This window comes from Schistocerca cancellata, chromosome 6, assembly GCF_023864275.1.
Source record: "Schistocerca cancellata isolate TAMUIC-IGC-003103 chromosome 6, iqSchCanc2.1, whole genome shotgun sequence".
Taxonomy (NCBI): Eukaryota; Metazoa; Arthropoda; class Insecta; order Orthoptera; family Acrididae; genus Schistocerca; species Schistocerca cancellata.
The window spans coordinates 162,090,659-162,116,472 of NC_064631.1; the positions used below are offsets into that span (position 1 = coordinate 162,090,659).

At 46.7% G+C, this 25,814-nt stretch overlaps 1 protein-coding gene across 8 annotated transcripts in view; it reads left to right on the plus strand.

Moving 5' to 3' along the window:
* The window catches only part of LOC126191207 (protein grainyhead-like), a 324,436-nt gene that overhangs the window by 221,324 nt on the left and 77,298 nt on the right, over positions 1-25,814 (plus strand). For 6 of the 8 annotated variants that reach the window (XM_049932006.1, XM_049932003.1, XM_049932008.1 and 3 more), the window contains exon 6: positions 22,773-22,896. In XM_049932006.1, the coding sequence (XP_049787963.1) occupies positions 22,773-22,896 (124 nt within the window). The remainder of the gene's footprint in view (positions 1-22,772; positions 22,897-25,814) is intronic. The other 2 variants (XM_049932005.1, XM_049932004.1) reach the window with 1 other exon arrangement.

The following is a 25,814-nucleotide window of genomic DNA, read 5'->3' on the forward strand; positions in this document are numbered from 1 at the left end:
CGATGGAAAGAGAAGATTCACGGAAGAGTAGCGGCTAAGTGAGCCCGAGAGCGTTACTGAGATGCATTGCAAATTCAAGTGACAGTCGGTGCAATAGAGGCGGTGGGCTTCATGGTGAGGTTTGTTGTTGAAGTTCGGAGAGTTAAGTTTCCAACAAGCGTCGGGCAGCATATTGCTTCCTCCGACATTCGTCTTGGGAAATGACCAGATACTCAGATAACATAGAGCGCACATGGAGTCTGATCGAAGTCGTTCTTCCGACGGAAGAATGAACAATATGGAAGAGGGGAGATGGAAATGATAGTTGTACCACAAGTACCCTCTGCCACACACCATATTGTGGCTTCCTGAGCAATTCTACAGGTTCTGGTAGCCGTTGTCAACGAAGATAAAATCCTCTGACCGATTGGGTCTCGACATTTTCCCCCTCTACTTCTTCAACAGTCTCGACGTTTCGACCAGGAGGCAGGGAGCTACTTCTGAAGTCCTCCGGCGTCCGCAGGTGTCTGAACACGCATCACACCTCACTTCGAGGTTAAAGCTTCTCACCCGCAAGCCCTAAGTGCGCATGCGCCGCAGCCGTGGGACTGTGCGCCTGCGCAGTGGCGGGTCGCGGGTCACGGCCGGGCCGGGCCCAGGCCCTGCGGAACGAATCGGCAGCCCGCTAGACGCCGCGGCGAGCCACGCCGAGGCCGCGGTCCGCGTGGCGGCGGGCTCGCCTCCTGATGTCTCATTCTCGCATTTTACAGCCCCCGCCTGTTTGGTTAACACAGAGGCCAAAAAAAAGAGAGAACCCAGCGGCGGGTAGTAAAACGACGCCGGCTGCCGTAACTCAAGACACTTTATTTGGTTCCTTTCTCCTCTCGACAGTATGAAAGGGTCAACAAACCGTCCCAAAGGCCGTCCGATTTTTCTGTTCGGAGAAAACTTCTGATCCGTGAAAGTGACGCCCCTATGCGGGTTCCGAATTACTCATCAATCAGGAAAACCTGACATTCACGAGTGTGTAACTGTGGCTGCGATTGTAGTCGGGATATCGACCAATGGAAGATGAAAGACCGCTATACAGTCTCGTGAACAGTATTTCACCTCCAAAGCAACCCAGATCAGTGGTGAAGATACAGACACCAAACATTCTGGAGTAGCGAGGCTCAGATTGCATAGCGGCGAACCCGATTTGCGCCTGTGGAATTTTTCACGAAGCCAATAGGACGGCGTTCTTACATTTGAAATTCCAGCTTTCGACCATAATTACGATTTCCATCGTATTGGGGTCAACCACTCGCTATGTATCCTGCAGACTAGTAGTAGTCGTCAAACGTTTTTGCTTAGGAGCCAGTACTGACAATTTACGGTGGCACCTTGGGTCGCTTGACTACAGGCACGGTGAGACAGTTAAAAAGTCGGAGGAAGGCGATGGCATAGCATCTCCGATAGAATCATGTCTAGTAAAGCACTTTTGGTGTTCAGACCAAATGTTTTGTTCACTTTACCTGAGACGCATTCCCACAGACATTTGGAGGTGTAAGTAGACGTTCTCTAGGAGGTAACGCGGAGGTATCCATGTGACTTTCAAACTTCGGTTTTCTACTTCAGCCTAAAACAAAAGGTTTTAAAATAACACAGTTTCTTCATTACAGGCTCCATTGGTTCCATACTACACCTGAGGACTCCATGTTACAAATATTAGGCAGTTCACATACGACTATCCATTCTCTGACAGAATTTCTGCAGACATCACACGAAATTCCATTTATCCTTACACTGAGGTGACAAAAGTCGTGGAATACCTCATAAGATTGTGTCGGACCTCCTTTTGCCTGGCCTAGAGCAGAAACTCGACGTGGCATGGACTCAGCAAGTCGTTGCAGAAATATGGAGCCGTCGAGAATTGCGAAAGTGTTGCCCGGCAGAATTTTTCTAACGAACTGACGTCTCGATCGTGTCCCATAAATGCTCGATGGGATTCAAGTCGGGCAATCTGGGGGCCCAGATCATTCGCTAGAACTGTCCAGAACGTTCTTCAAACCAACTGCGAACAATTGTACCTCGCTGACATGACACACTGTAATCCATGAAAATTTTCATCGTTGTTTGGGAACATCATGAATGGTCGCAAATGGTCTCCAGGTGGCCGAACATAACCAGGACCACTCCGTTAGATGTAAACATAGCCCACACCATTATGGAACCACCACCAGCTTGCACGTTGCCCTGTTGACAACTTGGATCCATGGGTTCGTGGACCTGCGCCACAGCCCAACCGTAACATCGGCTCTTACCAACTGAAATTGGAACCCATCTGACCATGCCACGATTTTCCAGTCGTCTAGAATCCAACCGACGTGGTCACGAGCCTAGGTAAGGCGATGTCGTGCTGTTAGCAAAGACTCTCGTACTGGGGTTATTTCACGCAGTGTTGCTTGTCTGTTAGCACCGACACTCTACGCAAACGCCGCTGCTCTCGGTCGTTAAGTGAAGACCGTCGGCCGCTGCTCTGAGCACTATGGGACTCAACATCTGAGGTCATCAGTCCCCTAGGACTTAGAACTACTTAAACCTAACTAACCTAAGGACATCAGACACACCCATGCCTGAGGCAGGATTCGAACCTGCGACCGTAGCAGTCGCACGGTTCCGGACTGAAGCGCCTAGAACCGCTCGGCCACCGCGGCCGGCGGTAATGCCTGAAATTTGGTACTCTCGACACATTCTTGACACTGCGGATCTCGGGAAATCGAATGCTCCAACGCTTTCCGAAATGGTGTGTCCCATGCATCTAGTTCTAGCTACCAATCCGCGTTCAAAGTTGTTAATTCTCGTCGTGCGGCCGTAATCACGTCGGAAACCTTTTCACATGAATCACACGAGTATAAATGACAGTTCCGCCAATGCATTGTTCTTTTATACCTTGTGCACGCGACACTACCGCCATCTGTATATGTGTATATAGCTATCCAATGAATGTCATCTCAGTGTAAAATAAAATTATGTAATAGTAAATATACGATCATAACTTCGTAGAATATAACGACTCATAATAACGTTTTATGTCTTTCACATTTTTCTAAACAATTCTTTACAATACCTGAATGAAGGGGACACATGTTCGATACAAAAACAAAGCAGCAGGTGATACCAACGTCGACAGCTGCGTGCACACTATATACTATTTAAGGGACAGTCGGATGCGGAAGTATAGAAGTGTTGCTGCATCGCGGGGAGAAACCGCCGTGAGTCACAGCGAAGTGGCTTATCATAAAGGTGTTCGCATCGCGCGAACAGTGCATCGAATTCGAGGAAACGTTTTCCCGAGCTTCGTGAGTCACCAAGCTCAAGGACACCCTGACTCACTTCCTGCCGGTCACGCTCTCACAGATAGTCGCATATGAGTGTGTGTCACCGCTGTGCGCCGTAAATTCCCCACTGCACTAAAAGAGAAATCGCCACGAACGCCGTGATTAAGCCGGCACGGGAATCATGAACGAAGTGGATAAAATATGTTCCGCGCTTTGAAGACCGCACTGCTACACTCCGGAGGATGTAAAAAATTCGGCAGTTAGTCATGGGTAAAGTCTGAGCGACTAACATTCCTACCGGTCGAATGACGTAAGTATTATTACTTTCTGAACAGCTGAACTCGTGTAATTTTTTTGCGTAGCTGTAACATCTTGGAATTTTGTTGTGAAGCACAGCATTGGGCCTTTCTCCTGCCATAGCCTCTATGTTCATTTTTCTAAACCGACCACATTTTTACCTGTCTGATCGGGTGCTGCTGTTTCTGCCGTACTCTTCATTGTCGGCAATCGGTTGTTTTGCGGTTTCAAGTACTCCTCTGTAACATCGGATCCAACGGGGGATGAATTTGGCTTACACTCACAGTTATCTGCAAAAATGCCTGATATGACTTCCTACTACACTGTGTGTCAGCCCATTGTGTACTCTATACCCTTAGAAAATATAAACTGCATTTTATAAGAAATAAAAAAAATTGTTGATCGCGTAACTGCTTTGCTTTGATGTAACCAAAGCAATTACTTTTGATGCAAGTACAGTTGTTTTTTGTACTCAATAGAATGTTCATCATCATGATCAAAGGTAGGAGTTTCCTGTTATTGGTAAGTGCGAAAGTTGCTTATGAACAAAAGAAACCTGTCGTATACAAGCTCGTCGAAGTATTGAACGATGTTAGATATGTTTTTGTTTTGAGTTTCTTTTTTCTTTAGTTTTACCTTTGTTAAGTCTTCTAGCTCTAACTGATAAATCTGTCTTGTTTTTTTATTTCTACTACAACATCCCTCTGTTACTGATCAACAGTTTTCTAATAAAAGCTGAATTTAAAATTTACAGTTTCAACTTTGCTATAAATACTATTTATTTTGAAGTAATAGGCTGGAGGATAACTGTGTAGAACAAAAATGTTCCATAGGTTACACAGCCCTTTATATCCTCACTCAGTCCGTAGGCGGTTCGCTACTTCCAGTTTCTAGGAGAGTCTAGTAAGACACTCATCGCATATGCAAACAAAGCGATCGTAGTTAGTTAGGTAGCTCCAGACAGGTATGCAACACACCTAACATACAGGTAATGCGGTTACAATCTTAACTGACCAAAGCTACCAGGAAAACCACCGAATCTACACTCACTTGTGATAGTCTTCGGTATTTTTACAAGCCTGTACCATAGTAAACCTCGAGCATGCACAATCGAGCTGCAATTTCCACATTTCTATTCTGTTTATATTTGGAAGGAAGGAGGGTTAAATGTTCTGTCGAAGGCGGGTTCTTTAGAGATGGAGCATATTCTGGCATTGTGAGCGGGGGGGAGGGGGGGAGGAGGGGGGCGCTTAGAGTGGGGAAGGTCCAAAAATGGCTCTGAGCACTATGGATCTTAACATCTGAGATCATCAGTCCCCTAGAACTTAGAGCTACTTAAACCTAACTAACCTAAGGACATCACACACATCCATGCCCGGGGCAGGATTCGAGCCTGCGACCATAGAGGAAGCGCCCAGAACCGCTCGGCCACACCGGCCAGCTGTGGGGAAGGAACTTGTCTGTTTAAAGAAACTGTACCGATATAACTTAGCGATTTAGGGAAATGAATGTGAACCAAAATCTGGATTACCAATGGGCGACTTGAAACGCCATCCATCCCGTATGCTAATAACAACGCCAGCTCACTGAGTCTCAGATGGATGTAAGCGTGTGAACGGAAAAGCGTTGCTAGTAACGGGCCAAAGGTGCTGCATCCTCTTACACGTGGCCTCTCCGCCGTCTCCTCCGCATCCTTTAAGAGAGCTGACCCGACCTCATCGGCATCCAGTCCAGAGGAAGAGGTAGTCGTCATTTACAATGTTCCGCGCAGCCTGCCGCTAGCAGCCACATTGCTTGCCGCGGACCGGTCTCCTGACACAGCTGGGAAGAACTTGTACCCTGTCCGGGGCGTGGCTGCGGCGAGTACCCATGTTAACACTCGCCGACAAGTTCGCACTACAGTGCGCACACCACCGAGCCGATAGCGATCGGGCGCAGCGTGTGCAGAAACACTCGCGAAACAAGCGAGCGCGCTTGTCCGATCCACCGATTTCGTGGGCGCGTTACACTTATCTATGATGCCGTTACATCTTACCAGTCCGCACTACAGCCTTTACAGTCGAGATAGCGTGTGTAAAAGATTACTTATAGACTACACTTGTCACCGGCGCACTACAGCACAAACAGGTCACAGAAATCGTTATTGCGCCAAAGTGGAACATCCAGTCCAATAATGAATTCTTCTCGGGTTATCAGCCGAGTGGTGGCGTCGTCTTGTCGGAACGTTTCGACGCGTTTCGTACCCATCATCTTCTGGCGAAACGTTGCGACAAGACGACACCACCACTCAGCTGATAATCCGAGAAGAATTCATCATTGGAATACGCCGGGAAAGACTGCAATCACATATATCCAGCCCAGTAATTCAATAACGCTAAATATCGAAAGTTGCGGAATCGTGCAGGAACACAGCAGTTTATGTAGTTTTCATTCCTGATCTTCGTGATTTTTTTAAACAAGTAAGTGTAGTAGTAATGAATTGAGAGTTCATTGGCATCTACTGCACTCCATTTTTCATAACATGAAGATAAATTACGGTTAAGCGCAGTGACCATTCTGTTTCTATTTTCTCTGTTATCGATACGTAATTAACGATTAGTTTGATAACTGCAGCACCACCAGATTTTTTAATAAGCGTTGCTGAATGTGGGTGTAATAACAACTATCGTTACATAGACAACGTAATTCCTAAAGAACGTAAAAGTGACAGTAATTGTAATACCACGCACCAGCTGACACTCATTGTAGCAATCGTTCTTCCTAATTAGGCAGAAACCGGTAATAACAGTTTAAAATGTTACCTAGACTTTTTTTTAATGTAAATTATAAAGTGAGTGACAATCGTCGAATGGCTCCCGGAGTTTCTTCCTTCCCGACAAGGCATGAATGTGCTGGGTTAAGTACAAGGCCTCTCTGCGACGTCTGCTTGAATTAGGACTTGCAACATTGTTTACGGTAAACTGTTGAATGGAGACGATAGGCTTGAATGCTACGTTTTTGCTACTGACTACTTGCCAGCACATGGTATCTCTCTCTCTCTCTCTCTCTCTCTCTCTCTCTCTCCCCCCCCTCTCTCTCTCTCTCTCTCTCTCTCTCTCTCTCTCTCTCTGTCGTTACCGAATGCACGAACATAGCGCTAGACTCCATACAGAGATTCATGTCACCTGCGCTGCAAGCGATAGATGGAAATGAAGGAAACGTTGTTTTATATGGTTGAACGGCAAGGGAATTTCCTAACCAACAACTCCATCCGATATTTACATTTATACTTGGAAGAGTAACGATTTATGTAAATCCAACAAGCAGAAGTTTCCACTCCCCGTATTACCATTTCTCTAATTACAATACTGAAGCCTCCTCCTCTCTTTTCCCTAGCGTTTATTCCGTCTAGTATCAGCTCCGCCTTTTCAGTATTTGATAAAATGAATTTCATTATTTACCTCTGTCAACGGTTGCTCTACCTGCCGCCACAGTAGTATAAACTAAGAGGGGGAAGCCGTGTGAGCTGTCCGTCTGTGAACCGTGTGAATCTTGTTCTGTATGTGATCGTATTTCAACTTGTTGTGTGTCGTATTCACAAAGACGGAATTCAGAAACCAGCCCAGCGTTTGGGTAAAACTGCCTAAAAACTACAATCAGACTGGCAGTTGTACCAGACCACGGTCGTTAATCTGCGGCGTGAATTGAATCCATGTCTGACTCGTCTTCCTGTCTACCCAGTTACCCTATCAGAACAGGTCTAAAATTGCAGTAGTGAACGCTCCTATAGTGTGGTTATATGAAGAAAGTAGAACGTCCCGTTCAGAATTCAGTGAAGTAAGGAGTCGAATCACTAGTCCAGTAACCAAGTGAGACGGCACAGAGGACTCACATTCGAGGGGACTGGGTTTCAAACTTCCCTCCACCACTGACATTTGTTTTAAGACACCATTTCATCGCTCATTTACAGTAATTCAAGATTCGATGGAAAATTTAATCGAGATTTGTGGCTCTTCCTGAATGTCCTCAGCAAAGTGGGACATCGTTAGCTCTGGTCCTGATTCAATCCCCAGGACCGTCAGAGACTCTTGCTCGTATAGCTCCGTCCGAGACAGTGCAATCGAATAAGTACTAGAAGACTGACGGCTTGTGCCAGAGACATTAAAAGCTGATAACATTCTCTCGAATTGCCAGCCGCGTCAAGTGGTTTCAAATCCACGAACTTTCGACCGAGTACTCCACATGACAAGGTCGAGAGTTCGTAGATTTGAAACTCGAGAGAATTTTGTCAGCACATATCGCCTGGAAACCATGCATTCGTACATTAAAGGCTGCTACATTGTGCTGAAGTAGACACTGAAACAGCAGACAGTACGCCATTTCCGATCGTCTAATGGGCCACTAAGGTTGGTAATGGATACTTTCAAGCCTCTGGTATATACCTATTGTGCGTGACTTAGCGAGGAGATATCGGCTTTAAGAGCTGCTCGCAAGCTGTGCCTTTGGCAGCGCTCCCCGGCGGCCTTACTGTACTCGTCAGCTTCGTTAGGCCCTCGTGCGGCTGCCTCTCCGCTAGCTGCGAGTGGCGTTTTATAGCGACTAGCAAGGCGCGCGGGCGCACTCAAGCACGCGGGCAGAAATAACGCCGATCGCTTTACGAGGCAGCTCGCCGCGGGAGCGGCTTGATTTGTCTCCTCTCTCTACCGCCGGCCGCGGTCCTGAAAGAAAAGCAAAAAATTAAAAAAAACGGAAATCTCATATCCGCCTCAGAGTGCCAAGCCCTCGGCAGTAGCAGTAGCTTCCGATGTACCACTAGTGTTTTCCATTTAATCTGCTTGCGCAGTATGTGCCTTACTTGTCGATCACCGTCTAATTTCCCAGGCCAGGATGGTCATATGTAAATGCCTATTGTCTGGGCCTAGAAGGGATCTACATCTGACAGGCCAAATATAGCTACGAATATGCCGTCTGGAAATACGACCTTCTACCTAATATCTTTGTTAGTCTTATTGGATTGGGAGAACAAGCCTGAGGAAATTTCGTGAGGGTGAGCCTCACGAAATTTCCTCAGGCTTGTTCTCCCAATCCAATAAGACTAACAAAGATATTAGGTAGAAGGTCGTATTTCCAGACGGCATATTCGTAGCTATATATGCGTCTCAGCTAGGCAGGATCATATTCTTTGTAGTTTCCGACAAACAACGGGTACCAAGCCACACAGTTCTTTGATGATCGTACATCCAATTATGGTCACATTATTTGCGAGTATCAGTTGCATACATAGGAAACCGAGACGGAAGTTAAATATGGGAACACGCATTATCTCACAACGTCTGTGTGTGTGCGTGTGTGTGTGTGTGTGTGTGTGTGTGTGTGTGTTGTGTGTTGTGTTTGTATGGACTTGAGCTGCCCATCCCAGCAGAATCTCTGTGAAGTTTGGAAGGTAGGAGATAAGGTATTTGGGAGAACTAAAGCTGTGAGTAGTGGTTGGATAGCTCAGACGGTAGAGCACTTGCTGGCTAAAGACGAAGGTCCCAAGTTCGAGTCTCGCTCAGGTAATCTGAAGTTTCAGGAGATATATAGGTTGTAGCATTCAACACCCTGCTATTGCCTAGCTACGACCTGCAGCTGCAGATTGAGCTATGAAACTCCAGAAGCTCGGCGGCGAGCAAGAACGCAGCGCGATCCATTCTACTCATAACAGTGCAGCGGCGCTCTGAATTTCAGAGGTCCACCTCCCCCAATGTCGCCGGGTCGCTCTTCTCATTCACCAAATCACCGGTTAGCGAGGCAGCGCTATTGTGATTCTGCTGCACGAGTCTAATTTCGCTCGCCGCCTTTCGCCTTACATAAACATGAATGGCTACTTTTGGCTGGGTAATGTTCGATTCGATTCATCGACTGGGCTTTTAACTCGGAGGCTGCGTTGCATATTCAGCGGCGGGACGGTCCCGGAAGCGTTTGCCTCAGAATGGAACGACGGCCGCACATTCACTCCTCAGACTGCAGCCCGCGCAACGATGGGCAGAACCCGGCCCTCCGCAGGCCGCGATGATGTCACGCTTTTCCTTCAAGTACTGGCAACTTTGTTGGCGCCGCAGACTACCATTCCATTACGGCTCAATTCGCGTCGCTACCATTCCATCGTGGCTCAATTCGCGACGCCCATTTCCCTCCCGCTAGTAGCCGACTTCAGATGTCTTGAAGCGGGAGGGGGGACCTGCAAAGCAACCGTCTGCATTACATGTCAGCCTCTAGACTTTCACGAGACCAAATTGGCCGAAGATAATAATTCTGTAACTTGGAAAACAGGCAAGAACAAGGATGCGAGGGACCATCAAATTAAAAACTGCGACTAGCTGATCCATCCAAAGTCTGGTAACGTTAACAAAAAGATTATTCACATACTGTTGGGTTTAGAGTGGTCGCTGAATTCATTTTTTATTCAAATAGAATTCAGCTTAGCCTTAAGCTACGCACAGCACAACTACTCACGACGAGCAGTGATTGCAAGATGACTCTGAATTCATAGTACTCATTGTTACGAATTTCCGTCTGGATTTCCTGGTTTATTGTTTCGTCGAAGAATTGCAGGCGAGTGCGGGAGTACTTACTTAAATGCAGCAATACGAGGTTTCTTACCGAACAATATTGTCGAATAAGAAGAAATGCCTTGTTTCTCACGAAGGCAAGATAAAAGAAAAAAGGAGGACAGACAAGTCTACTCACCTTTTACATGGGTCCTCGAGACATACGTCATACGAATCTGCAAGCGAAAGCAGGAATTTCTCGTAATTATTATCTATGCACAGTTTCATCATGAACGGAAGTCCTCAAAAAACTACATCTTTTCTGAATGGACAAGAATGCAGGATGAATCGAAAGGGACTTTATGGCTTTGGAATGATATCGTAATTTACTGAGGAAACTTACAGAATCGATAGATGTGTCATTTTGCAGTAAACAACCTCACGTTTGATTAGTGTAAAGCATCAGTACCCCATTCCGCCACCAGGAGCGCCAGCGTAGTGCACAGTTAAAACGGCTACTTTCACTGGTGCGAAGCGTGCTTGCTGTGTGTTTTGGTTTCATGAAACCAACACTGCAGCAGTTCCGCACCGAATGCGCTAAAAAAAACTTCAAGCAGACCTGCAATTTACTCTTGGCACAAGAAATTTGTTGAAATGGGTTGTTCCTAGCGACATGATAAATCTCCAGGTCGTCCGCGTTCTTCTCCACGAAGAGTTGTTTTGTATCTGGATATGCTTGAAAACTTTTTAATTACTCATATCGACGAAGATGACTGAGATGGAATGGTTTACTACTCGCAAGACGTTGCACCATCTTGTTTCTTCACGGAAGTTCGGAGGTTTCCTCGATAATCGCTTTCCATGTCGCAAGGCCACCTCGTTCCCCAGACTTGACACCACTGAATTGCTTTCTCTGGGGTTTCGCTAAAGGCCGTATGTATGTTCCTCCCCTACCAAATAATTTAGCCGACCTTAAATCTCGAATCTACGCTGCCGTTGCACAAGTTATGCCCGATTTGCTGTTACGAGTGTGGCAAGATACTGATTATCGATTGGATGTTTGCCGCATCAAAAGTGGTACTCACATCGGACCAAAATGACACTTGACACTTTTATATGAAACTGGAGGCTGTTTGCTAAAAAATGACACACCTACCGATTCCGTAAGTTACTTCAATAAATTTCTATAGCATTCTAAAGCTGTTAAGTCCTTTTTGACACACCTTGTATATTATTCAAATTCGTGAAGACAAAGGAAGGCTAGTTGTAGTCTTAGGATTGCAGTAGGCTGGTTGAATGGAATTCTCGTATAAAAGGAGTATATACGCTCTGGTTTGGAAATGAGAATGGAAACAACAAGTGAGAACAGAAGTCTGTGGGAGACATTTAACAGAAGCAAAAATGGGTTACTAGGGCATCTAGGGATAGTTAGCCAGGCGCGGGAAGGAGGAGCATAAGGAAAACAAATAATGGAGCTTTACCAAGACCAGAAAATGTAAAATAGAAAATCGAGGATGTAGGGCGTAATATTTCATAGATATGAAAATATCAGCCTAGGATACGAAATCATAAAAGACAGCATGAAACCACTCGAAAGTCTAGGTAGTATTTGAGAAGTCGGACGGTATTAGCGGCCGAATGATCGGTAAAGTTGACCGCTTGCCTCTTCGGACTGGTTGGGGTTGGGTTGTTTGGGGGAAGAGACCAAACAGCGAGGTCATCGGTCTCATCGGATTAGGGAAGGACGGGGAAGGAAGTCGGCCGTGCCTTTTCAAAGGAACCATGCCGGCAATTGCCTGGAGCGATTTAGGGAAATCACGGAAAACCTAAATCAAGATGGCCGGACGCGGGATTGAACCGTCGTCCTCCCGAATGCGAATCCAGTGTGCTAACCACTGCGCCACCTCGCTCGGTCGGACTGGTCATATGAGGCCTTAGAAGAAGGCGCGGCCGTCTTTCGGCACCGGGTGGCTCCTTTGACCTGATCACGGATCGCTCGACGCAGAGCGCTGGTCGTAAGGGTTGGGCGCGTCGGTGAGGTTGTTCGGGCGTGGAGCGACAGGTAAGGCGAACGGTGGGGGAGGAGGAAACGTGAGACGGCCCGAGCGCCGCGGGGGAGTGCGTGCCACTGGACACCGGCCTAGTGCGTCACGCGCACTTCCTGCCGCTGGCGACAGTAATTTTACTCGCATTGCGTGCGCCGCCTCGCCAGTGCGTGCCACGCTGCGGTTTGCGGCCCGGCAGAGCGGGCAGCGTTTCCAGCGAGTAACATGGCTTCATTGAGGGCGGCTTGCAACAGGTAGCGGCACTTACCGATTGAGGCGGCGCAAAGGTTAGCTAAAATTGACCTTAACCAGAAGCTCGGTTTGAACACCACAGTGCCTTGCTGGGCACGATTCCGTATGAGGTGATATGCCCTTGCAGTCGAACTGACTTTTTCAAACACTAACAGGGCAGTCTACAGTTCAACATCGACTCCAAACTACAGAGTAGCTAGACTTGTTTTAAATACAGCGTTACTCGTAAGTACCTCTGGGATTTCAGAAGATGACTGCACGAAAACTACAAGACATACAGAAGAAACACACATATCAGAAGATATGATCTCTCAGAGGATAGAGCATCTCTCAGAGTTTCGATTCGTAATATGACGTGCTGTGGCGTAGTTCGAGAACACACCGCTGAGTGTCAAAACATGTAGACGAATCATCTGCTCCGTATTGTCGCAGTGTATTACTTCGTGGCCGGCCGGGGTGGCCGAGCGGTTCTAAGCGCTACAGTCTGGAACCGCGCGACCGCTACAGTCGCAGTTTCGAATCCCGCCTCGGGCATGGATGTGTGTGATCTCCTTAGGTTAGTTAGGTTTAAGTAGTTCTAAGTTCTAGGGGACTGATGACCTCAGAAGTTAAGTCCCATAGTGCTCAGAGCCATTTGAACCATTTGATTACTTCGTGGCTGCAGATGTGGGACCCAATGAAGAGATTTCCAAGGCGGTTGGATGTCGTACGCTTTCCCGGGCGGCTGCGGCAGTAGCATAAGCAACGTCAATGAACTGCATGCACGTACTGACGTTTGCCGCGTCACAATTATCCATCTTGAGCAGCTGTAACGTTAGTTAAAATCTTTGGGGGAGGGGGGAGGGATGCTTTATCCACTGATGTGTGTCTAATTTCTGTGTGTCTTGTAGTTTTTCGTACAGTCATATTCTGAAACCCTGGAGATACTTACAAATTATTGCAGAGGTGAAAAAAGGGAACGTGACAGAAAATATCTCACGAGCAACCAATGGCAGAACCCCCGATCCTTTGATTTGTAGTCGTAACACTTATCCTCACACAGAGGCACACCAAGGCAAGGAACTGATTCGTACTCGGGAGGAGTGAGGTTAAAATCTCCCTAGCTTGTTTTTCACATTTTCCCGAAATAAAACGAAAAGCGGGACTCTTAGGTCTCTGAATGTTTCCGATCATGATAGTCAGTGAACTACACGTATTTATAAGCGAATTTCCATGCGTATCGTGCAAAGTGGGCATGTTTGTCAGCACGTGTAGTCTAAGAAATATGAACAGGAATTTGAGGCGTGTGTGTGCCTCTCCGGACTTCGCCAAGGCCGCGCGGGGTAGCCGCGCGGTCTTAGGCGCCTTACACGATTCGCGCGGCTCTCCCCCCTCCCCCGTTGGAGGTTCGAGTCCTCCCTCGGGCATGTGTGTGTGTGTGTGTGTGTGTGTGTGTGTGTGTGTGTGTGTACACTTGTTTCTAGGATACAACAACTGACCGCCGTTCCTAGGCTGCACGCCGCCTCCAGTAGGGTGCGATGGCGCAGGCTAGGCCAGCGGGGACCCGCGAGATGGTGCGCTCGCGTTGCGTCACATCCTGCCACTGTCGCAGAGTGATGCGGATGAATAATGCAGCCGGCCCCTGGCTTCCTCTGGCAGCCGCGATTAGCGGACCGTTATTCGACGCCGCTTCCGCGCGCGCCCGTGTGTGGGAAGGCCGAACACACTGGCGCCATAGCCGCTGACCCTAACCGCCGCACCTCGCAGTTTCCTTATAGCGCCGAGCCAATCTAAAAACACGTAAATTTCAACAATAATTTATTTCTCCCGTTTGCTGCCACTGGCCTCAAATCTTTTTCTTATTCTCTCCACATCGCTTAGACGTGGATGCCTTACCTTGGAAAGGCATTACCACAACCGTTCTTCGACCTCAGGCTTTTTATTTTGTTTTACCATTCTCTTGTGATACGTAAGGAAGCTCTGTTGAAGACATTCCCCTCCCCTCAAGAGTCCATGTGCTTTCATTTCACACACTGGGGTGACAAAAGTCATGGGGTACTCCCAATATCCTGTCTGAACTCCTTTGCCCGGGGTGGTGCAGTAGCTCAACGCGGCATAGACTCAACAAGTCGTTGGAAGTTCCCTGCAGAGACATTGAGCCGTGCAGCCTCTATAGCCGACCATAACTGCGAAAGTGTTGCCGGTGCAGGATTCTGTTTACGAACTGACCTCTCGATTATGTCCCATAAATGTTCGATGGGATTCGTGTCTGGCGATCTGGGTGTTCAAATCATTCGCCAGAATTTTTCAGAATGTTCTTCAGAACCAGAACACAATAAATTTTCTATACCATGTAAATCCAATTCATTTATGGTTTTTTTATACAGTTCTAAACCCATATCGAAAAATCGTTTGAATTTAGGGTCAATCAAATTAATAAAATATGGATGAGCAGATGGTATTACATTGACTAAATTTTCTGGCGGTATGCAATTTTATGACATTAATATGGAAAGTACCTTTTTTGCCGACATCTTCCAGTCCATCTTCAAGCTGGTTCAAGCACACGTGACGAATCCAACGCTGAAAATCTTCATCTGGATTGCTACGAGATTACACTGCCAGTTGGGAGCAACCGATGGACCCTTAGGGACATACATATTCACCATTTTGAATTGTTTGACGAACTTCGAAGATTCCTGTTCACAATTGCCGTTTGGTTGCCGGAACTTTTGCGAATATCTGAAATCTCAGAACGATGGTATTACACTGATGTCATTGTTATCAGAGGACCGGACGAGGTTGATGAATTTAGTAGACGAATTGCTTCTATCGCATCAGTCTACCCTGGAGAAATTATCCTATGGAAACATAATGACGACCACATCCACCTCGTCCACGATTGCACGTATTCCTCTAGACGATGTAGATGCCGATTTAGGGTTGACCCATTTATTGCCACCAGAATTAAGAAATGTCCCCGACGAAGGCGAGCAATCACAGCCATGTCCGACCTCGACTGGTTCAATATACTCATATATTTCTTCCTGCAAAAAAGGCCAAGTCGGGGACAAGTTTGGACATGTTTGGGAACATGAAGACCATGAATGGCTGCAAATGGTTTCCAAGTAGCCGAACATAAACGTGTGCAGTCAATGATCGCTTCATTTACACCAAAGCATCCTGTCCATTCCATGTAAACCCAGCCCACACCACTATTGAGCCCGCAGCAGCTTGCACACTGCCTTGTTGACAACGTGGGTCCATTGCCTCTTGGGGTCTGCGCCACACTCGAACCCTACCATCAGCTCAAACAAACTCACCCGACCAGGCCACGATTTTCCAGACCTGTAGGATCCAACCGATATGGTCTCGAGCCCAGGAGAGGAGCTGCGGATCATGCTGTTAACAAAGGCACTCGCAACGGACTTTCCTTACCACAGCCCATTAACGACAAATTTCGCCGCACTATTGCTCACAGATACGTTCGTCGTACGTCCCACATTGATTTTTGCGGTTATTTCACGCTTTGTTGCTTGTCTGTTAGCACTGAACTCTACGCAACGTCGCTGCTTTCTGTAGTTCCGTGAAGGACGTCGACCACTGCGTTGTCCGTGATGAGAGGTAATGCCTGAAATTTGGTAATCTCCGTTCACTCTTGACACTATGGATCTCAGAATATTGAATTGCGTAATGATTTCCTAAATGGAATGTCCCAAGTGTCTAGCGCCAACTACTATTCCGTGTTCAAAGTCATAATCACGTCGGTAACCTTTTCACATAAATCACCGATTACAAATGACAGATCCGCCAATGCACAGTCCTTTTGTACCTTGTGTATCCGACACTCGCGTCATCTGTATAAGTGAATATCGTAATTCCGTGACTTGGACCTTAGTGTATAGTACGTCTTAATGTGCTATTAATGTTCACTGCGTTTGGGTTGCTAGATATCTCTTGCAACTTTCCCCTGGGATTCATATGCCCCTACGGTCATCCTGATCTGATTTCTTTAAATCATTGTTTCTTCCTAGAGAAATCCTTTCCCGCCCTTACCGACATGAATTCGCGTTCCATCTCTAATGATCTCGAACTCGACTGGGCGGTAAAATCTACCTTAACTCGCTGTCTTCCGTTGGGGAATCGCTGTGTGTTGTGCAATAGGCCCCGGTTTCTCAACAGCAAAGAGATGTCTATAAGATATGGACTGTCGCTGACCATTGCCGCTGCGATGTTCGCCGTACCAAAACGAAAAGGACAGGCGCCAAATGTGCATCAAGTCATCACAAGAAAATACAATGTCGTTCTTTAACTGCAAAGCGTGTAAACGTGTAAAAATTTCCGCTGGCTTACTTTAAGCAGTTGTTTGAAGTGCAGTTGGTGAGCGGGTCTGCTTTCGTAGGTAATAACAAGCGCCAGTCCTGTTGTGAGCTGCTGCTGAGCGATACGAATGACAGCCGTTGTTAGTCGAGCAGCGGTCATGTACCAAATAGTTTTATCTTGTGACTTCGGTTTTATATATCTTACGGAAAAGAATGACCATGAAAGCAGTTATTTTTATTTTTTGTGACAATGATTTTATATCAGCTGGTCTGCCTCATATATTGTTATATCCAAACGGTTTATAAATGTTAATCTACATTCAGATCCGATGATGGCACCTTTAGTGTGTTGAAACCGGTTATCCAGTAAACAGTATTTAAGCGATCTTGGCTTTTGAATTATTTATACAACAGAGTGATTGCCCCACTACGCACTATGTGTTTACCACAAATATTTGTGCAATATGTTAAATATATGTGACATGTGCGTACGTGAGTAAAACCACGGGCAGGGAGGTCCTCCTAAACCTCTGTATCGGCTTCACTCAAACTTGGTACACATTTTACTTACTACTTTTGGGGGGTAAGATGCAGATACCTCCTATTGGGGTAGGGATGATAAAGTGGGGAGAGGAGGGCTCAGGAGCGGATGGACTGACAGAGACGGGAAAGGAGGCGATGGACACGTATAGGGAGAGGAGGTGATTGACATAGAGAGGGAAGAGAATGATGCGGACAGAGAAGGAAAAGAGAAGGGAGAGGAGGAGATGGCCAAAGGGGTGGGAGGAGATAAGGTGATGGTCTCATAGAAGAGTGGAAGAAGTACACACCTGGCCAACACCGGATATTCAGCTATTACGAGGTGCATTCAAGTTCTAAGGCCTCCGATTTTTTTTCTCCGGACTGGAAAGAGATAGAAAAATGCGCATTGTTTTAAAATGAGGCCGCGTTCATTGTCAATACGTCCCAGAGATGGCAGCACCATACGGCAGGTGGAATTTTACCGCCAGTGGCGAGAATGAGAACTGTTTTAAATACTTAAAATGGCGACGTTTTCCTTACTTGAACAGCGTGCAATCATTCGTTTTCTGAATTTGCGTGGTGTGAAACCAATTGAAATTCATCGACAGTTGAAGGAGACATGTGGTGATGGAGTTATGGATGTGTCGAAAGTGCGTTCGTGGGTGCGACAGTTTAATGAAGGCAGAACATCGTGTGACAACAAACCGAAACAACCTCGGGCTCGCACAAGCCGGTCTCACGACATGACCGAGAAAGTGGAGAGAATTGTTTTGGGGGATCGCCGAATGACTGTTGAACAGATCGCCTCCAAAGTTGGCATTTCTGTGGGCTCTGTGCACACAATCCTGCATGAAGACCTGAAAATGCGAAAAGTGTCATCCAGGTGGGTGCCACGAATGCTGACGGACGACCACATGGCTGCCCGTGTGGCATGTTGCCAAGCAATGTTGACACGCAACGACAGCATGAATGGGACTTTCTTTTCGTCGGTTGTGACAATGGATGAGACGTGGATGCCATTTTTCAATCCAGAAACAAAGCGCCAGTCAGCTCAATGGAAGCACATAGATTCACCGCCACCAAAAAAATTTCGGGTAACCGCCAGTGCTGAAAAAATGATGGTGTCCATGTTCTGGGACAGCGAGGGCGTAATCCTTACCCATTGCGTTCCAAAGGGCACTACGGTAACAGGTGCATCCTACGAAAATGTTTTGAAGAACAAATTCCTTCCTGCACTGCAACAAAAACGTCCGGGAAGGGCTGCGCGTGTGCTGTTTCACCAAGACAACGCACCCGCACATCGAGCTAAGGTTACGCAACAGTTTCTTCGTGATAACAACTTTGAAGTGATTCCTCATGCTCCCTACTCACCTGACCTGGCTCCTAGTGACTTTTGGCTTTTTCCAACAACTAAAAAAAACTCTCCGTGGCCGCACATTCACCAGCAGTGCTGCCATTGCCTCAGCGATTTTCCAGTGGTCAAAACAGACTCCTAAAGAAGCCTTCGCCGCTGCCATGGAATCATGGCGTCAGCGTTGTGAAAAATGTGTACGTCTGCAGGGCGATTACGTCGAGAAGTAACGCCAGTTTCATCGATTTCGGGTGAGTAGTTAATTAGAAAAAATCGGAGGCCTTAGAACTTGAATGCACTGCGTATGTTATAAACAAATGAAGCATGTGATAGAAAGGCTAAGTAGGACTGCTGGATGCATAGTACTGACGAAGATCTACTTCAAACAAAACCACCAAAAAATCATTCAACGGTTTCCAATTCTTATACCTCTGTTGGCCATTATTTCTATTTTCCTGGTCTCCCAGCTTCTCGAATTTCTGTTTACGTCGGAGCGTTTTCTCCGTCCACCGGATGCGCGTCGTGCGTGTATGTGTCTCGCATAAGCACACGCCTCGAATGAGATCTAGAGAGCGCCGCCAGAGATACGAGCTCCTTATTAAAACCGAAGTCGCGTCCCTGTTAGGAAGCCGTCGAGGAATGACTGATGGGGTCGAAAGGCTCCGCGATAGCTAGGAGAGTTCCCAGCGCGCGCGCCCGCGAAAGAAATCGCCGGGAAACAATTCCGAAAAAAGGAGGAAAAACGAGACACGCCGTTGGAGCACGTCAAGCAGCTGTCACGGGCGCCTGTCAGTACTGGGAAGGCTGGTCGTCAGGCCGGCCAACCGAAGGGGGAAAAAATAGATACGTGAGCGGCGTAGCCGGACGTTCCGACGCAACTATTCGCACTAACGACTGTCTTAATCACGGCCGCAATGTAATGGCGGCGTTCTTCACTCGAGCCTCGGAAATGTCATCGGTGCAAGCGGACGTCGGCGTCGGCGCGCCGTCGTTTTTCGCAGCGGCGCGGTCCGACCGCTCTCCCGGAAACAGGACAGCCCATCGGCCCGACTAACGGCGGCCGATCGCTCACGGCTTCTGCCGGCCCTGCCACTTAGCGGCACCTCGCAACCTAATTGGCCGAAATACTCTTAACGGGTCTCGTACACTGTTGGCAGGCCTGTCGAAGGGGAAGTCCCCTGTGTGGCATCTTTCGTACACTTTCAGCTCCCATTAATGCGTGAGGATGCCGCTTATCATACTGGATAGACGACGATGCGCATGTACACTCCTCAAGCGCTGTGAAGTGCGTGACATGGAGTACTTCATATCTACATTAGTCACCGTCCGTCCAGTACCTCTGGAAACTGGACAAGCTAAAACACGAATGCCTTCGTTACGTGAGAAGTGCCATACGTTCTAAGTCCTTTTTAGTAAATTAATCTGGTCATTTTGCCCTATGGCCACTACATTAGAAATTCTCAGGCTGCTTTTGAACGATCATGACGTATTCAGAGGATTAAGCGAGAATCTGACAGCATGAACATCACTCTGAGCGCTTGAATCCTCCGTGCGTAGTTTCAAATGTGAAGCGTGGAAGAGGTTCTGTGATTGTATGGGGATCTTCTGGAGCGAATAAAGTAGATCATCATGCTAGTCTCCAGACATGCCAAGACGTCTGGTTTGAGACTGATTGGGAAAGGATTTGTCTTGGAGCAAGGCAACAACCCGAAACATACATTTCGTTTGTGTCAGAACTATGTGAAATCTCTAGAGGTTCAGAAAATTTTCAAAAACATGGAATGGTCTCTGCAGTCCCGTGATTCTACCCGATCGACCTGCTATGGGATGAGTTGGACAGAAGGATCTGAAAACGGGGAGTCATGATTGGAACAGATGTGTGGGAAGTCCTGCAGCAAGGATGGAGACTAATTCCAGCTGAAACGCAGGAAAAACTGGCTCATCGCATGACGAGAGTATGCGAGGCAGTTATTAAAGCAAAGGGCGGCTATTTTAAGAAATCTAGAATTTAATAGTTGCGTTTACCTGTGTGTTGTTTGAGCTTAATAAAAATTTAGAAAACAATAACATACAATATTGTAATGTATTTCCTTTCCATTGTCCTTCACAGTCACTTGACGTTTCCGAAGTTATTGAGGGTAGTGTGTGTAGCATTGTTTCCAAAACAAGTTTCTTGAGTGTTTCTGTTGCACTTTCATATGAACTATATCGAGCTGTTACGATCGCAGTAGTGAATGCCATAATTCCTATGTTTTCCGCCAAACCCAACTAAGAGCCGTAGGGTCTTTCTCCAACAGATATACTGCACTTTTCCAAAATCCTCTAAAGATCTCTTACATACGTATGTCTACCAGTAATTTCACATGTTGGCTGCCCTTCGTAGTGTTATCGGGCGACTAACGTGGAGGAACGAGCTGCGGTCAATTTCGCGCAGAGTGCCGGAGGTAACGTAGGTCACTATCTTATCCAGAGGTAACCAAACCTGACACGAAATGTGAACAACCCTACCTTCCGTCTTACGCAGTTTTGTTTATCTTCTGTCTTTCTGTAAGATTTATCACCGCGTTCCTTGCGTCCTATACTTTGCGTTGCGTTTGGACAGAAGATAACGTGTTATCAGCTGTTAAAGCTTCTATAATAAGCCGAAACGGATTTTCCGTGATATTTCAACATACTCCGATAGGCAGCTAAGTGGTTGTTTCTGCCAGCTACGTGGCGAAGAAAGGAACAACAAAACAACAACTCAAAAGTCTGTGAGATATCCCCGATATGCGTCTCTGTCTACTGCTGTCATGTGTTCAGACCTCACCTCCTGTTCTGTAGAAGTAAGTACACTGAGATGAAAAAAAGTCAAGGGGTACCTCGTAATATCGTATCGGACTTCCGTAGAGCAGCAATTCGACGTGGCATGGACTCAATAAGTCGTTGATAGCCCCCTGCAGAAATATAGAGCCATACTGCCTCTATAGCTGTCCATTATAGCGGAAGTTTTGCCGGTGCAGGATTCTGCGCACAAACTGACCTCTCGATTATGTCCCACAAATGTTCGATGAGAATCATGTCAGGCGATGTTAACATAACCCGCAACAAGGGAGATTATGTCTGTTGAACGTGGTGGCCAAGTTGTTGGATACTCTCTATCGATCCATAAGTCCGGCAGAGTTTGCGCCCCAAGAGCGAAACATGGCGCGGATTCGCTGGTGTTATGAACAGCCATATCGTGGTATCCTGTGGACGCCATGGGTAGCCCGCAGGATCGCATTGCTGCCAAGTATTATGTGACTATTTTGGCTGATCGGGTCCATCCTGTGGTACACTGTACAATGTTTGTTCCCGTCTGTGATGCTGTGTCCCAAGACAACGGAGCACCTGTTCACCCAACTGGCGTCCAGGATTGGTTTTGTGAGCACAAGGATGAATTATCGCATCTCTCGTGGCCACCACAATCACCAGATCTCAATATTATTGCCATGCTCTACTTTGTAGAGAAGAGAGCGTGATCGCTATCCAAGTCCATCATCGCTGCCTAAAGTTCCCCTATTTTGCGGGCATAATGGTATAAGATTCTGTTGAAACAATAGAGGAACTGTATCAATTCCGACGCCACTGGAAGTTGTTTTGATGCCAAAGTCTTCCTTACCATGGCCGTGCCGCAGTGATAACAACGCTTCCCGTCAGATCACCGAAGTTAAGCGCTGTCGGGCTGGGCTAGCACTTGGATGGGTGACCATCCGGTCTGCCGAGCGCTGTTGGTAAGCGGGGTGCTCTCAGCCCTTGTGAGGCAAACTGAGGAGCTACTTGATTGTGAAGCAGCGGCTCCGGTCCCGTAAACTGACATACGGCCGGAAGAGCGTTGTGGCGACCTCATGTCCCTCCGTATTGGCATCCAGTGACGCCTGTGGGCTGAGGATGACACGGCGGCCGGTCGGTACCGTTGGGCCTTCCAAGGCCTGTTCAGACGGAGTTTAATTTTAGTTCAGTTTAATGTGTCGTGTTTCCTAGTTTAATCCACCCCATTCGTCCTTTCAAATACATTTTTGTGATCAGGGGAGGGCTTTATGCTCACCTCGTACTTTAGAAGAAATTGAGAGGATGAATTCAGAAGGTAAGGACAGTAAGCCAAAGCCCGCGCGCGTTGCGGGCGGGCCTTCGCAGAGAGCGTGTTGGTGACGCGGCGGGCGCCTTGTGTGTTGCAGAGCGTCGTGATGCTGATGTTCCGCGAGGAGAAGAGCCCCGAGGACGAGATCAAGGCGTGGCAGTTCTGGCACAGCCGCCAACACAGCGTCAAGCAGCGCATCCTCGACGCCGGTGAGTCGCAAGGTTGTCGCCGCCACGTCTCTTGTCTGACACCACTAACCTTACGATTACACTAACATAGCGGCCACTAACACTCCGCACTCTCGGCTTTGCCCCACTGGAGCTAGAATTTTTTTTTTTTTAATATCTGAACTGGACACTAGTTACGTTGACAAACCGTACTATCCAGGAAAGCCGCCTAGTAGCAATAGTTATGGCAGACAGACCAGTTGGAAGTGATCTTGTTGCTTCTATGACGTAGGATTGTTGGGACTTCAGTTGTAAATCATTTTTCTTTCCATCACCCAGGCCGTATTATTAAAGGTATAAAACGAGTCACCCGGTCCCAGCTGCAGGTTGCCTATTTAACAGCTTCCAGGGGCAACAAAAAACTGATGTTCAGTGTTAAAAACACAAAATTCTGTCATAATCAACTCATTAAGAAGTATAAATGTACCTTAAAGGTTAAAGGCATAATAACTCAAGTATCAAAGTTAGAATCTGTGTATGACTTGAGATAGCTTGAGACATAAGAACACACGGCGTGCAAATTATCCAGACTATATTCATCCTGTATTTGACAGTGCAAGTACTTAGCTACGTACTGCAAACTTTACATATCATTTCCAACCTTTTCGAAACTCTCTCTCGCTGAGACCCGCCTACAAGATAGTAAAAAAATATCATTAACTACATTTTCGCAGTTCGTGCAGTAGAACTTCAGCATCGAGTATGAAGTTTTAATTTATTACTTCTTTACTACTGACTCCGTTCACAACACACTTCGCAGACAGTATCCACATATGCCACTAAACGTAGCTACAAAATTTATCATAGTACGATACATACGTCAGAAGATAAGTCATTATAAACTTTGACATCCATCAGAAACTACATTATTTTCAACAATAAGGCTTATATATACTTAACGTCCAATATTTAACACGTTAATCCTTTTGCAATCAGGTGTTTTTTAAGGTGCAAGTTATTGATTTTCATGCAAATCATCCATTCACCAGGCTTTGTTGTTTACCTTACTTGCAGCTGATTTCGTAGCCTTTTATGTCTTCATCATTCCACTTTCAACCGTCGAAATCCACCGGCAGGTACGTCTTGTCACTGTACCATACTATCACCTAAGGTAGCAAAAATACTTGAATGTTTACTGCTTTAGAGAACGCTGTGATACAGCAACAAAAGATACTGTATTTCGACAACTGATTATCTGAAAGTGAACTCATAAGTCTTCGAAATCGAATGCAGGTAAAGGAAAAGGGAAACAAACGCAGCTGAACGGAAAATTAATAGAGGCCGTGTGCTCCAAAACAGCACTCAGCATCTCAATCAAGTGTTCATAGAAGTCCAGAGTCAAGCAGTCTTCACTGGTTCTCACAGCTCTTAGAAGTACGCTGCAAAGTATCCGCACAGAAAACGAGACAATCGACGAAATTTTATCGATTTTCAATAACTCGACTTTTTTTTTCAAAACTCATTGGTACTCGAGAAAATCTTGATGCTCGTTGCTTGACTGGAGTTGACTTTGGAGGCCATTGCCTACGCGTTCAATCTGAAGTCTTCATAGCGCATTTACAGCCATTTGTGGACACAAAGTGTCTCGAGACAACCATCATTATCCTCCAGGAAAGTCCCACAATCCCAGTACAAGTAAATAATGTTCTAGTGTACGTGATGGTTGAGACTTCATTCTCATCAAGTATGCTGGTGGCGGTGGTAAGTTCCTATGGGACCAATGTCACATTATACAGGTGCACACTCAGTGCAACTCGAAGGGTGGTGCAGGGTAAATTTTCCTACCACGGCTTTATCAGATAAAGAGGTAGCCACGTGTTGTTTACAATATGTGTTCAGAAGTATTCGGACACCCCCATGTAATGCGGAATTGACCATTAGATGTCACGAGAGACGCACCCGCCACTGTTAAAGAGGCACGAAGTATTGTGCTTTAAGCAGAGATGCGGTAACAAGAGAATGGTTCGGTCAAGAGTGCTCAGTGACTTCGAACGTGGACTCGTCATTGGATTTCACCTGAGTAACGGATCCGTCAGGGACATATCAACCCTCCTAAAGCTGCCCAGGTCAACTGTTGGTGATGTGACTGCGTAATGGAAAGAGAAGAAACAACCTCAGCCATACCAAGAGCAGCCTGACCCATGTTAACTTCTTGCAGGGACAACAGAGCATTGTGGAGGCTGCTTGTAAAAAAAATCGCATGAAGTCAACGGAAGTAAAATGCTAGCAGCAGCCCAGCTAGCACATGACGTGCGTAGGCAGTTGAAAATAACTGGGTAGAATGATCGAGCAGTTCTTCGTAAGCCTTCATTCTTGTAGTCAGTGTAGGTGGTGCAGATAGCGATGCCAGTAAGTAGTGGATGACTGTAAACGAGTGATTTGGAATGATGAATTACCCCATACATGGTGGCAATCCGATGGAAGGGTTCGGGTTTGTTGAATGCCTGGAGCACGTTGCCAGCCATAATGTATAGTACCAACAGTCAAGTATTGGATGATGATTATGATGATGACGTTTGGTTTGTGGGGCGCTCAGTTGCGCGGTCATCAGCACCAATAAAAATTCCCAGCCTGTACACAGTCCAATCTAGCCACTTCCACGAATAATGACGGAATAATGAGGACAACACAAACACCAGTCAGAGAAAAATCCCCAACCAGGCCGGGAATCGAATCCGGGACCCCGCGATCCAGAGGTAGCAACGCAAGCCATGCGGACTGAAATATTGGAGGAGACGATGCTACGGTATGGGAGTATTTTCCGCCGTTAGGGTAAGGCCCAGTTACTGCCTTTAAGAAAACGCTAAATGTGGAAGGATATGAACTCATTTTGTAGCATTGTTTACTGCATACTGTAGAGGAACAGTTCAAAGGTGATGGCTGTGCCAGCATGACAATGCACCCTGTCATAA